General features: G+C 41.9%; 1 protein-coding gene across 4 annotated transcripts in view; it reads left to right on the top strand.

Moving 5' to 3' along the window:
* The window catches only part of PHLPP2 (PH domain and leucine rich repeat protein phosphatase 2), a 68,489-nt gene extending 56,114 nt beyond the window's left edge, over positions 1-12,375 (top strand). For all 4 annotated transcript variants that reach the window (XM_057711447.1, XM_057711448.1, XM_057711446.1 and 1 more), the window contains 6 exons: positions 664-826; positions 1,038-1,168; positions 2,287-2,397; positions 3,227-3,421; positions 4,858-5,089; positions 7,355-12,375. In XM_057711447.1, the coding sequence (XP_057567430.1) occupies positions 664-826; positions 1,038-1,168; positions 2,287-2,397; positions 3,227-3,421; positions 4,858-5,089; positions 7,355-8,506 (1,984 nt within the window). In that variant the 3' untranslated portion in view covers positions 8,507-12,375. The remainder of the gene's footprint in view (positions 1-663; positions 827-1,037; positions 1,169-2,286; positions 2,398-3,226; positions 3,422-4,857; positions 5,090-7,354) is intronic.
* Positions 12,376-14,181: the final 1,806 nt, after the last annotated feature.

The raw sequence follows: 14,181 nt of genomic DNA, 5'->3' as shown, positions 1-14,181 counted from the left end.
TAATTGAGCTGAATTATTACAAAATATTTATCAATTTTCTAGCAATGGAAATTGACAATATTTATGACATTTGAAAAAGGCAGGATATAAATTTCATCTGCATATGAAAAATTTGGCTGGAAATTTCAGCAAAATGAAAATAGTAATTTTTTCAGATCAGTGGTATTATTGCCGATTTATTTTATTTTCTAAACTTTCTGTGTTACAGTGGTTTATTATTTTTGTAATTTTTTTAAATTGGTAGATAAAGAGAAATCAGAGCAGTTCTTAATAATCTAGATAAAGGTGTTAGCCTGCCTTAAGATATTGTGCTTACTGCTTAAAAAGCTTTGTTTACTGGAGGGACAGTGTGAACCGCTTGCATCACAGTCCCTAGCAGAGCACTGTATGTGTTCTAGGCACTCGATAAATATTTATCGAAGATGGATTATGTTATGAATAACTGTAGAGATTTAAAACTAAAAGGAATCTTAGTGATGATTTAGTACAACTTCTTTATTTTACAGCCGAGGATATTGATGCCCACTGATGCTAACTTACCCAATATTTTGCAACTAGTTATTGGGCAGCGGGGCCAGTCACCTCTGTATTCTGGCTGCTGTGGAACTTGCTTGGCAGCTGCTTATTTGGGTGCAGTATAGGATTTTGGTGTTTCTTTTTCAGCAAACTAAATAAATTGGAGCAATTGGAGGAACTGAACCTAAGTGGCAACAAGCTTAAAACCATCCCCACGACCATCGCAAACTGCAAAAGGCTGCATACTCTGGTGGCGCACTCCAACCACATCAGCATTTTCCCGGAAATACTGCAGTTGCCTCAGATCCAGGTACCTCTGTGTGCTGGAATGATGTCCTGGGGTGATGGCAGGAGTGTGACTGAGGTGGTTCTCTTCTCATAAGGAAGAAGAAAGTGGCAGTTTGGGATCACAGTATATTTAATTGACTCCTGGAAAGAAATTAAATTCCCGTTGAGGATATAGCAGGAGATTGAACATTAGGGAGTTAAGAATTAACTTAATCTCTCCACTTTCCTCTCAGTTTGTAGACCTAAGTTGCAATGACTTGACTGAAATCCTGATTCCAGAGGCTCTGCCTGCTACTTTACAAGACCTGGACCTGACTGGAAATACAAATCTGGTTCTGGAACACAAGACGCTAGACACATTTAGGTAGGAAGACTTTTGAAGTTGAATCCACATGTGTTCTTACTCCCACTGCCTTGTGTGGTTCTTCTTAAGGACTGTGGAGACCTTGGTTCATTAAAGGAGCAGAATGAATTAGATCATAAAGCCCCTCAGTTCTCTTCTTTGATTCAGTTTTTGATGAGTGTTCTGTCCAGCAGTCAGCCCATAGATATTTGAGCTCCACATCATGGCTACTGCTCAGCCGCACCCTAGTATCTTTACAAGGCAGGTGTGGGGCTGCACCCCACAGGCCTACAAGCCCTGTACTTGCCCAACCTCAAGACCAAAGAAAGCCCAGAGTCAGCAACAGAGACATCATGGTTTAATGGGTAGGGGGCTCTCACATGTCTGAAGCAAGGTCCTGGAGCAGTGCCCCACCGTGTGCAGCAGATGGTGGGCAGGACAAGGTAGTGTCTTTACAACTTGGAGAGGGAGGTTTACCAGTTATAGAAGGAGGGAAACCAGCAGAGGGGCACACCCCCTCACCGCCCCCTTGATAAACTATCATAGTAGGGAGAGTTCTGATCTAAAGATTAGAACAGTCACGAACTAGGGCTGGGTGAAGTGGTGGGGTGGGGTAAGTATGTAAGTGTTTACTGATTAGGCTCTATGATTAAGAGGGAGGGTCAGTCAGGTGAGTAGGGTGAGGCAGGCACTGATTGAGCAGGGGATGTGCAGAGAACAAGAGAACAGCTATCTTGAGTGGTCTGATCATACAGCAGGCAGTAGTTTAGGTAGCAGAGATCACATTACATTACGTCTAAGACAATGCAAGCTCATTCATTGTACCAAGACTTCACTGTATCAAAATACTTAAAATAAGTAGGCAGTTGAAACTAAGAAATCTTTGTTGTGCTTAGTTTTTTCATTGAAATGAATGACATCGATTCTCACAAAATTGGCCCTTATTTCTTCTGCCTACCCCTTTCCTTTCTCTCTCTTCTTGGCCAGTGGGTCAGCACACTACTTTCTTTGGCCTCTCTGGAAATGAGTCTTGCTCTATCAACAGATTATTTTATAAAAACATAAATTATTGTTGGGATACTTTTTATAAAATACAGAAGCATATACGGTTTAAACTTCCCTTCCTCCACTTCCCACAGCCATATCACAACCCTGAAAATTGATCAGAAACCTTTGCCAACCACTGATTCTACGGTTACATCAACCTTCTGGAGCCATGGACTAGCTGAGATGGCAGGGCAGAGAAATAAGTGAGTATCGTGGCCATGGAGACTGAGAAAGTTTGCTGACTTCTGGGCATGAGTCTGGTACTGAAAGCTAGGCCATGTTGTTCTCTTGTTGGATGTAAACAAATCACAGAATGCCAACATCAGATAAGATTTCTCTGGGACCTTGATCCGGTAAGACAAAACAAGATGAATATGCAGTCCACAAAACAGCCACACCCCTCTCATGACTAAGACGGGTGGCCGCTCCTTTCTTATCAATCACAGCTTTGTTTCCATGCTAATCTCCTTTCCCTGTAGATAAGATTTATTGCAGTAGCCAGCCATAGAATAGCCCTGCTTCCTGACAGCACCCAGTCTGGTATGATCTCCCACTTTGTTAGACCTTCTCCAAAATGACCCAGCCAAACCCAAATCCTGTACTAGGTTTTTTCCAGTACCTGCTTATATATCCCAGAGTCCCATGGTGTGCTTTCTCTTATTGCAAGGCATAATAAACCCAACTTCTTCAGCCACAGACGTTGTTTATTTTGTGCACCTAGAGGGAGTCTTTGGCTGAAGGGTGTTGATACTAGTCCTTAATCACTACTAAGAGAAAACATCTCATTTTTCCAGCCTTCCGCAGCATTGCAAAGCTAACATGTACTGCCCCTGAATGTGGCTGAATGCCCCCTTTTCTTATGACATCAGCTCTTTAAGATGCTGCTTACTTAACTTCTGTAACACTTTTTTCATGTGCAGATTAGGATTTTCTCCACCCTCAATCAGTACCTTTTTAAAGAAGGCTCCCTGGAGAAGAATGCTTTACCACTAACTTTCTTTGCTGTTTGTCTTTCTCCTCTTTCTGTGATAGGCTGTGTGTATCTGCTCTAGCGGTAGATAACTTTGCAGAGGGCGTGGGAGCTGTGTATGGCATGTTTGATGGGGACCGAAATGAGGAGCTTCCTCGCCTACTCCAGTGTACCATGGCAGATGTGCTTTTGGAAGAGGTACAGCAGTCAACAAATGACACAGTTTTCATGGCTAACACCTTCTTGGTATCTCACAGGTAAGTAGGTGGGTTGAATAATTCCTCACTCGGCCCTGCTTTCAGAAAGTAAATCTCACTAAGCCAGGAGGTCAGGGTCTCAATTATAGTTACAGGAGCAAGGTGAGATCTTGCTCTTTGTTCCGTGACCATTCTCTCCATCAGCATGGAATGTGGGGACTTTGGCTCTTTGAAGAGCCTCTGGAGCCATCTGTTTTCTCTGTTGAAACCGAAGGCCGCTGAGAATCTGGAAAGCCCAGAAATCAGGCGCAAAAGGTTGTGTGTGTGTGTATGTGCCTTTGGGGGAAGACAGGTGGTAATCCTTTATAAGATTCTCCAAAGTGTTAGTGACCTACAAAAGGATAAGCACTCATCAGATTCTTGTGTTTAAAATACTTATTATTGGGGATTTACCAGCTAATCTCCTCACTGAAGTCTAAGCCACTTAAGGGCAAAAGCCCTATAAACCAAACTGTTGAAAATCTCTTAGTGGCTAATAGAGCATCTTGCACATCAGGTGGGCTGCATAGAGGTTATATACAACTGAGAGGGTGCACCTTTGTATAATCAAGGTTGAAGTGGAACAGCCTGGAGCCCAAGCTGGTTTTATGTCATTATGACACAAAGATGTTGGGAAAGGAGTCTATTTTTCAGTAAGAGAATTGAGCCTAGGGACTTGGCAGAATAAAGGGTTTGTGAAAGGAGACTCAATTTATGAAGCACTTCCCAAGAGCTGGGCACTGTACCAAGCATTTTTCATACTGTATCTTTAATTTTCAAAACAAGCCGAGGAAGTGGATATTTTAATCAGAAAAATTTCTTGGAGCGTTAACTTGCTGAGGATCTGTGGCCTGTAAATGGCAGAGCTGGGATTTGAAACCAGGCCTTTCTGATAGCATCTGCTCTATGCTTAGCACTGTGTACCAAGCCTGGGGAATGGATGCCATGTGTATGGGAGAAATACAAGGAAAATGAATGGCTTTCCTTCAGGGAGCTTACAACCTAAAACCTAAGTAAGTGGTCCACAAAGTGTTGTTCTAGGACCAGCAGCCTCAGCATCACCGGAAACTTATTGGAATGTAGATTATTGGGCCAGCCCCTTACCCACAGGATCAGAAACTCTGGGGTGGGCCCAGAGTTGTTTTTAACAAGCCCTTTGGGTGATTCTGATTTGCTACAGTCGGAAGCCACTGAATTAGGTCATAAATCTATGATCAGACAAGCAGAAGCGGCAGAGAAAGCTGCACCTTCATTGTCACCTCTACCCCAACCCTTTTGGCAAAATTTCTCAGCTAAGAGTAGAAGGCAAGGCTGTCTTCACCATCATGACCCATATCAAGAGACTGCCTTCAGATGGAGGAGGGTGAGGCGGCTTCACGGTCACCATGGACATGAAGGGCCGCTGCTTTCTTCTAAAACTGGCTGCCGTGTTTTCGCTTTCTTTTCTTTGTAAACAGGAAATTAGGGATGGCTGGCCAGAAGCTGGGCTGCTCTGCTCTCCTCTGTTACATCCGCCCCGACACTGCCGACCCGACAAGTAGCTTTAGCTTGACTGTGGCCAACGTCGGCACGTGCCAGGCCGTCCTGTGCCGAAGCGGGAAGCCAGTGCCCCTCTCTAAAGTCTTCAGCCTGGAACAGGATCCGGAGGAGGCTCAGAGGGTGAAGGACCAAAAAGCTATCATAACAGAGGTGAGTCTTGCTTTCCACCAGTCACTTCTACTCCCCAAATCTAATGAATGTTATTCTACATGGAACAGTGAAGGTCCATTTCCTTCCTATCAAGCCTTGTAAGTTGTACCCAATCTACATAGTAGCAATAGAAGACAATCTAATGAGTGACTAATGACTAGCAGAAAGAAAGAGCAAATTAATGAGAAATGAAAAATCATAATTTGTGGTCTTTTAGGCTTATACCTTAGCGTGTAAAATAAATGTAAATGTCCCCCTTGGTTAATTTTCATCTGGTTTGTTATTCCAAACAGAATTAGAAAAAGTTTTATAGTTTGAAATCCCTGTTCTGAAATGTAAAGTTTCACAGTATTTTTCCTGTTTATATTATATATGACTTAGTATACTCTGGTATTTTTTTTAAATAAAGAAGCATCAGTATCTCTGCTATTTTATAACTTCTCCGTTTTCAGAAGTTAGCATAACATTTTTGCTTTCAAAGAGATGTTAGCAGTTACATGTGGACGTTGTTTACTGCAAAGCAGAATTTTGTTCAGATCTTTTGCCCATTTTGAATTGGGTTGTTCCTTTATTATTGAGTTCTTTGTGTATTTTGGATACAAGTCCTTATCAGAAATGTTTTGCAAATATTTTCTCCCAGTCTTTGGCTCTTGTCTTTCATTCTTTTAACAGTGTCTTTTTGCAGAACAGCAGTTTTTAGTTTAATGAAGTCCCACTTACCAGTTTTCTTCTTTCATGGGTCATGCTTTTGGTGTTGTAGATAAAAACTCACTGCCAAACCCAAAGTCACTTAGATTTTCTTTTGTGTTATCTTCTAGAAGTTTCATCTTTTACATCTAAGTCCGTAATTTATTTTGAACTAATTTTTGTGAAAGCTGCCCCATGTCTAGATTTTTTTTTTCTGTTTTGGCATGTGAATGTGCGGTTGTCCCAGCATGTTTTTATACAGACTGTCATTTCTCCACTGAATTGCTTTGGCTCCTTTGTCAGAGATCAGTTGGACTCTATTTCTGTGGGTCCACTTCTGGGCTGTCTGTCCTGTCAGAATTCTGTAATAAGGACTATCTAAAAGATTCCATACAAAACCAAAAAAAGTATCAGTATAATGTGGTTGATGCTGTGGAGATTCGGGAACTGTGGTCCTAGGAGGGTCTTTCAGTCAAAACAAATGCAAGATAAAAGATAACTTTTTGCTTGATTAGTCTATTACAGAATTTAGATAATGTTGTTTAGAGCTTTCTTAGGGAGTCCCAGACAAGTAGGAGACATTTTTATAACTACAGACATTAATTGTTTGCTTATTTGCTAAGCATTGTACTTTACTGTTTTGTTTAAGCTTCACAATAACTCCCATGAAAGAAGTGCTTTCATTTCTATTTTACAGATGAGGAAAATAAAATTATAAATTTTGAGAGTTTGTGACAAATTCTGATAAATGAGAGAGCCAGGATTTTCACCCAAAGAATGACTGCAACTTTGAAATTAATTTATCCAGGGCTTTAGCGGTTTTGTTTGGTTTTATCTTGAGAAGAAATCAGTATGAAGCTTCTGGCAAGTGAACAGTCCCAACCTGCAACCAGGGTTATTCCTTTTCCTCTGAGTTTAGAATTATATCTTTCTTGGTATGACCCTTACAGAGTAGGGAAACTATGCCACAGCTTTCAGACTTTAGGCATTATTCAGTGCTTTAGCTATAAAAATTCTCTTAGCCATTTAATATCTTCAGTCCCAACTTTTCAGTCCCAATTCTGCCTTTAAATGAGAAGTCATTTTTAGTGAGCCATCTGAGTTTTGGCCCCTCTGAGAATACTAGTGATGGGGAATTGATCGTTTTATTGTTTTCCTAACAGATGTTACAGAATTTAACAGGTAAATGATGCTGAGGCCTATACTGCATGTTAGAGCAAATATCTTTTGAGATGGAGGTGCCTTTTAGCCACTTAATTTTAATTGGCTTTAACTCAGTCCTCTGAACTATTTGCAGTATAATACCCATTTGATATTTTGTCCTTTTAAAATTCTACACATTTATTTTTTGTAAGTCTACTTAAAATTACACAGATCCACCTCAAAAGCGGGTACAAGAGTGTAAAGCAATTATATTCCAATAAAGAGCTTAAAAAAAATTACACAGATCCTAGGAAAAACCATATAACCTGTTAATTCTATTTTATTGTAGAGCCCTAAGCATTGTGAATTAGAAAGATATGAAATTGTGTGTCACTGTTGCTAGTTTCTCAAAGTTTGCATTCTGCTTCTCTCTAGGACAACAAAGTGAATGGGGTAACCTGCTGTACCCGGCTGCTGGGCTGTACATACCTCTACCCTTGGATCCTCCCCAAGCCCCACATATCTTCTACTCCACTTACCATTCAGGATGAGTTGCTAATTCTGGGAAACAAAGCATTGTGGGAACACTTGTCGTATACAGAAGCAGTCAACGCAGTACGCCACGTGCAAGACCCATTAGCGGCCGCCAAGAAGCTGTGCACATTAGCCCAGAGCTATGGTTGTCAGGACAATGTGGGGGCGATGGTGATTTATTTGAACATTGGTGAGGAAGGCTGCACTTGTGAAATGAATGGGCTCACCCTCCCAGGTCCTGTGGGATTTGCTTCAACCACCATCATCAAGGACCCGCCCAAGCCAACCACCCCTTCCTCCAGTAGTGGTATCGTCTCTGAGTTCAGCAGCGAGATGTCCACTTCAGAGGTGAGCAGTGAGGTGGGATCCACTGCTTCCGACGAGCATAACACCATCGGGCCGGATGCTGGCTTGCTCCCGAGGCCAGAGAGGCGCTGCAGCCTCCACCCAACACCCACCTCGGGGGTGTTTCAGCGCCAGCCTTCCTGTGCAACTTTCTCGAGTAATCAGTCTGACAATGGCCTGGACAGTGATGATGACCAGCCCGTCGAAGGGGTCATAACAAATGGCAGCAAGGTGGAGGTAGAAGTAGATATCCACTGCTGCAGAGGGAGGGAGCTCGAGAACGCACCCACTCTCCCAGGGACTTCTGCCCCGTGCCTCGAGGAACGGGCCAGAGGGTTAGTTTTGGGCATCCGAAGGCAGAACAGTGTGAATAGTGGCATCCTTCTGCCAGTGAGCAAAGACAAGACGGAGTTACAGAAGTCTCCCTCCACTTCCTGCCTCTACAGAAAGAAACTCTCCAACGGCTCTATCGTGCCCCTGGAAGATAGCCTGAACCTCATCGAAGTGGCCACAGAAGCACCCAAGAAGAAAACTGGCTATTTTGCTGCCCCCACTCAGCTGGAGCCAGAGGACCAGTTTGTTGTACCTCGTGACCTTGAAGAAGAAGTGAAGGAACAAATGAAACACCACCAGGAAAGCAGGCCCGAGCCTGAACCCAGCGAAGAGGATCGGACCGAGCTCCCGGAGGAGTTTGACACGGCGCTGTAGTCCTCCTCTGGGGGGCCTTGGCCCCACGGAAGGCTGTGTGGTGTGGGGTAGGGGACCCTGCCAGGGGCATGTTGCCTCTGTGTTTCTAAACCACAGATGAGGTGTGTAAGATCTCAGAGCCAGAAATGGTGAGTGCTGTCAGGGTCTTGCTCTGGATAAGCTAGTAAACACCATCAGTGTTAAGTTTCACATTTAACCTGCATTGGGATCCCCAGGGTTACTGGGGAGCAGGCAGGCGTTGCTCTGTATCAGCCCTACCACCTGCCATTAACCCTTTCTCTCCTAGGATAATTTTGAGAATTTGCCTGCCTGGGCAGGAAAGGGACTATTTCTGTGGAGGAAATAACTGAAGATTGATTCGCTTTACTGATTGCTGCTGATGGATCTCTGTGACAGAGAAATCACCTTATATCTCAACCTGACGGGATGTGATGTGACTAGTCACATGGCTTTTTCTTCTTCTCTACGAGAATACAGCCTATCAAAATGATGTTTATTGGAAATGTAGAACCAATCAGACAGATAATTTATGTATGTGATGTAATAAGAGCACTTTTCATTGACTGTGAACTTTTTATTTTCGAATCTGCACTCGAGCCAATCTTCTCAGAGGCAGCCCAGCACCTTTGTCCGCAGGCAGGATGACCGTTGGGTGTTGGAGCCGGCTCTGAGGGTACTAGGAAGGGCCCTGGGAAACTGACTTAACTGTTGGATGTCAGACTGTGAAAGTTCCTGAGAAACAGGGGAGTAGGACCTTCTTTTGGGGATGAAGATGGGGAAGGAGTGAGGACTAAGACTACTTCCCCCCCAAATCACAAAAAGAGAATAACTCCTTAACAAATGTGACACCTGCTAGAAATCTCCCAGCAGATCACAAGAGAGGCATTTTGGGGATTGGCCTCTTTCTATAACATGTGATGGAGATGGCAGTCAGCCTCCTAGCATGTAGGGCCAAGGCTGTTGCTGCTCACATCCAAGTAACCTTGAGTTACAGCGGATGACTCTGAACAGACTGAGACTGAATGAGAACAGATGGATGGATGGAGCTTCCAGGTTAGGCAAGTTCCTTCTCTTACTCTAGAGCAGAGATGGTTTTCTAAAACATCAGGAGTGAGTTGAGAGTTCACCTCTTAATGTTTAACAGAGTCTTCTGAAAGTGCTTATTCACCTCACATGGTTTCGCAGTACTGGGCTCAATTTATGAAAGACCTAATTGAGAAAATACTAAGCTTACAGAAAACCTGGTATACTGATTTTTTTTTTTTTTGGCACATTCCATGTAACCTTAGCAAAGTGCAGTTCCTTCCATATTTCTGTTCCGTTGCCTTTTCCATTAGAAGATTTACTTAGGAAAATTAATTCCTTTTTTTCCTGTGAATTTTTGGCATTGCTTAATTTTACCCAATGGGAAATGTGCTCTGAATTTTTAGAATACTTTCACAATTAAAAAGAAAATAGAGTGGAACCATTTTTAATTTGTTTCATGAGAAACAGAATGTTAAAGATAGGGTTAATCTGTACATATATATGTCGGGTTTTGGGGTTTTTGTTTTTGAAGTTTTGTTAAAGCAGCAGTAGAAAACCACATGACTGCTCCACAAATTATGTATCCTCATCTTCTCAGAGACCCTGTACCCATGTGTGTGTGTGAGTGGGTTACACTTTTACGGGGCTTCCATACCAATGGCTGTCTAGTGTTCAACCCCTCAAGGATCTGAATTTGAGTCCCCAAATAATCAGGAACACTTAATTTTTCTGTGTCAAACTACTGGTTAGCTACTGAAAACTTTTAGAACTCAGGTCTTGATTTGAAGTGGGGAACATAGTAGTTCATGCAAAGTTCAGGTGCTGTAAGAAAGATGGAAACAATAGTGTGTTGCCGCCTTATTTTTTTATGGGAAAATCAGGGGGGTGGGGATGAAGGAAAAATGAAAATGAAGGAAAAAACCCAAGATGATAGTGTTGGAAATTATTTTGGGAATATTACCACTTTAATAGTATAGTCTTTTAAAAATTGTCCTTTACCTGTGAATCTTGTCTTCTCATTTGTTTCCCACCCTACTAATTGCAGCCACCACAAAACCCAGTTGGGAAATGACTTTACTAAATGTATTTACTTCTTAGTCAGAAGAACCCTGAAGTTCCAAATGTTCTTTTATGTGGTAGATTTATGTTCAGGAAACGTTAGGTTGTATGAAAACCTTTAATATAGACTATACCAAAACGGACAGTCTTTTTTATAACTTCCTAGTCTTTTTTGTAACTTCCTTTGACTCATTTCCCACTATAACTGCTCTTTGTTAAAACAGAGGATGAAAAGGCCATAGCCCATCACCAAAAATACACAGAACTCTTCTGACCTATGAATTCATTTATAGTTATTGTGTGATCTGATTAGGTTGTCAGGTAGTGAAAGCCAGTAATCTGTCTCCAGGTGAATGTAATCTACTTCCCAGGACTTTACCCAGAGGATGTGACCCCAGGTGGGCAGAGGCCCATTGACCTCTACCCCAGAGATCCCGGCCTCTGCATGATTCTCAGGTCCCTGTGTGCACCTCCCATGTAATAGAGACGTTTAAGAGAATTTCTGAAAGAACAGCACTCCTGCTTATGGGAGCAGTCCAGGAGTCCCATGGAAGACAGAAAAATACATGAGGCTTGGCAGCCATGGTATTTCTATTTTTATCCAAATGGATTGGAAATATATTTGAAAATTTGAACACTAGTATGTCCTAAAGCTACTGTGCTACCATAGAGTCACTGAATTACCACTCCTCATACAGGCGAGGGCTTTATTATACTACTGTAGAGTGTAAGTGCAATAAGTTGATGAATTCATTTTCCTGGTGTATAGAAGAGCCAACACAAGTAGCTTGGTAATCATTGGGTGCTATTTTAATTGTTTGTAGCGAGTGCTATTTTCTAGGAGATGGAGCCAGTTAGGTTTGGCTGATCCACTGAATATCAAGTGATGCCCTTTTTTCCATGTAGACTGTCAGCAAAAGCAGGTACTTGGAAGCCACAGGCTCACCTTCTCTATCTATTCAATAATTACTAATGAAGAGACCTCCATAAGGGAGCACTTGGCTGTTATTGATAAATGTACCAATTATTAAGTAGTCTCCAAGCCATTCAGTGATGTCTTCAGCATCACTATAGAACTGTCTTGTGTCACTTTTTACTTCCCTCTGGGTGGGGCCTTTCAGGCTCCCCTAATCATGGAGGCAAGTTAATCTTTCTCTCCAGTTAGTGACTTTTGCCCCATAGTTGGGTAAGCACTTTCTAGATTGAGAAAAGCAGCTACAGTAAATCCTGCTCTGTTTCCCTCATTTGGTGATCATTCAATCACACATAAGCTCCTTGTATTCTAAATTTCATGCACTTCTCCCAGATGCTGTAGGGTTTTCTCTCGCTGTTGCCAGTGGATGTCATCCAGACAGTGAGTTCATATCTTATGGTTTTGTGCAATCATTGTCGTATTGTAGTCCTAAGACTCATTATAGTGTATTTTTGATATTTTTGAAATGTGTTAAATTTTTTAATTCAATAATATGAGCCAGAGCATGTTGCAGCAAATCTATTGTTTGTAAAAAACAAAAAACAAAAAAAAAAACCAACAATAATAAATAAAATAAAATAGAATATCTTTTTCATGGCTTTGTTTTAAAATGGAATACCTGTTATTTTATAAGTCCTTTATTTTAGCATGAAACTGTAATTTTCTCTAACTTGTATGTAGAATTAGTTTCTTAACCAAAAGCACCTTTAGGATTTTCCTGCTTTTTCTTGCTGCAAGGGAAGATAACAAATGAAACCACATTCCATAACACTATGAAGCTACAAGTTAAGGCAAGAGAAAATATTTTTGATCACCGTTGAAGCTGAAATAGCAATAAAGATTTTTTTACATTAAGAAATATCATATTCTGACTTGGTCTATATGTTTAAAGAAATCCTGGAGACAAGAAGCATGGTCCTTATTTACATGCAAGTTATTAGCTGACGAGAGGGTACTCAACTTGTAAATAACCTACAGCTCCTCTTAAACAAACCATAGAGCTACCAATGTTACAGAGGAACTACGTGGGCAATCTGGCCATCATGTCTATCCTAGTGTTGTGTTCGAGTTTGTGTCTAATTTGGTGTTAGAGTTTAAGATGGTGGTGGGTTTCAGCTCACGTGCCTCTAATCTAGGTAAGTCTCTACAAGTGTTCTCCTCCTCTCTCCCCATTGCTTATCTCCCATAGTCTCTGGCCCTCGAAGCAAGATTGGCCACCTCTCACTCCAAATAGAGACCCAGCTGAAATCATTTTGCAGGTTTCCTCATTTAGCAGAATGAAATTTTGAAAACTTGGTTCACCAACTGTTCCCCTAGCACCTCCAATGTGCTGGGCTCAATGCCACCATTTACTTTCATACCTTGGTTCCATGACACACATGGCTGCCTGTTCCAGGGTGGCAGAAGTGAATCCTCTGGATGTGTCCTCTCCTTCGTGTGATGCTATTTCCCCGGTATATCACACACCCCAAGAGTACATTAGTCACTCAGAACATGTTCCAATGTATGATTCACTGGGTCTGAGTTTTGCCTCTGCTGCTTAAAAAGATTTGACTTCAGGCAAGTTCACCTCTCCAAGGTTCAGCTGTTTTTTCTTGATTGTTAAATGGAGATAATAGTCTCTCTCTCATCAGCTGTGAGCTAAAATGAGCTGATGCCAAAAAATGCTTCCTTAGCTCAGTGCTGGACCTGGCACGGGGAGCAGTCGACGAAATGTCAACCGCTGGGTGAGCCATTTAGGCTTCTTGAATCTTTGTCTTACTTGTAAAATGTAAGAAATCTTGACCTGCCTACCTGCCAAGTGGTAGTAAGTAAGGCGAGTTTTGCAAAGGCATTTTGAATGTTACTACAGTGATTGAGAGGAGCTGAATCTGGGAGCAGTCCTGTAGCCTGGCCTGGTTACCACACTGGGCTCACAGAGGCCGAAGTCATTTTCCCAAGCCCTGGACCCAGGTATGGCAAAGATCTATTCAGGGTATGTTTCAGGGAATAAGTCCCAGTGGGAGAATAGTGTGTGTTGGGAAGTTTTTTTGGGGGGTTCAGGTGGGAAATGGATTGTTTGATTTTTGCTGCTGTTAAACTTGTCTTACCACTCAGTGAAAACTGTGCCGGAGCTCCAGCCACTGCGTCAGGCTGAGGTGGGGAAGTGGAAGCAGCTTTGTGTGTCACAGGTGTTTGCATTTTAAGCTAGAAATGTAGACTTCTAGCTGATTGTTTTCCTCCAAGCTTTACTTTTTGTAAAAGTATAATCCAGATATTTTCCCATTTCTGTATGAGGTTTTCATCCTTCACCTTGGATGGGTTCTATAAGAACTAGCAATGGGAAGGATTTAAGATGAGAGAGGAAAGGAAATATATTCCAGGGAGGAGAGTCAGCAAACATGCAGGAGTAAAAATGGCCAACACATGCCAGAAGAAAATGACACTGACTTAATTTTTGTAACAGTCTTTTTGGCATATGTTGGAACAGGCTTACGTTTGCTGATTTCCTACTAGCTGTATGGACAGTCTGAGATTTATGTCAAAATTGCTGTTGTTAGGTACTAAAAATTTGGCTTGAAATTAATAGTTTAATCTCATTTTTAATGAAAATAAAGCAATATGAAAAAAGATGGCA

The sequence above is a fragment of the Hippopotamus amphibius genome, chromosome 16 (assembly GCF_030028045.1).
Source record: "Hippopotamus amphibius kiboko isolate mHipAmp2 chromosome 16, mHipAmp2.hap2, whole genome shotgun sequence".
Taxonomy (NCBI): domain Eukaryota; kingdom Metazoa; phylum Chordata; class Mammalia; order Artiodactyla; family Hippopotamidae; genus Hippopotamus; species Hippopotamus amphibius.
Note: the sequence above shows the minus strand (reverse complement) of the source record. Positions and strands in the feature narration are given on the sequence as shown.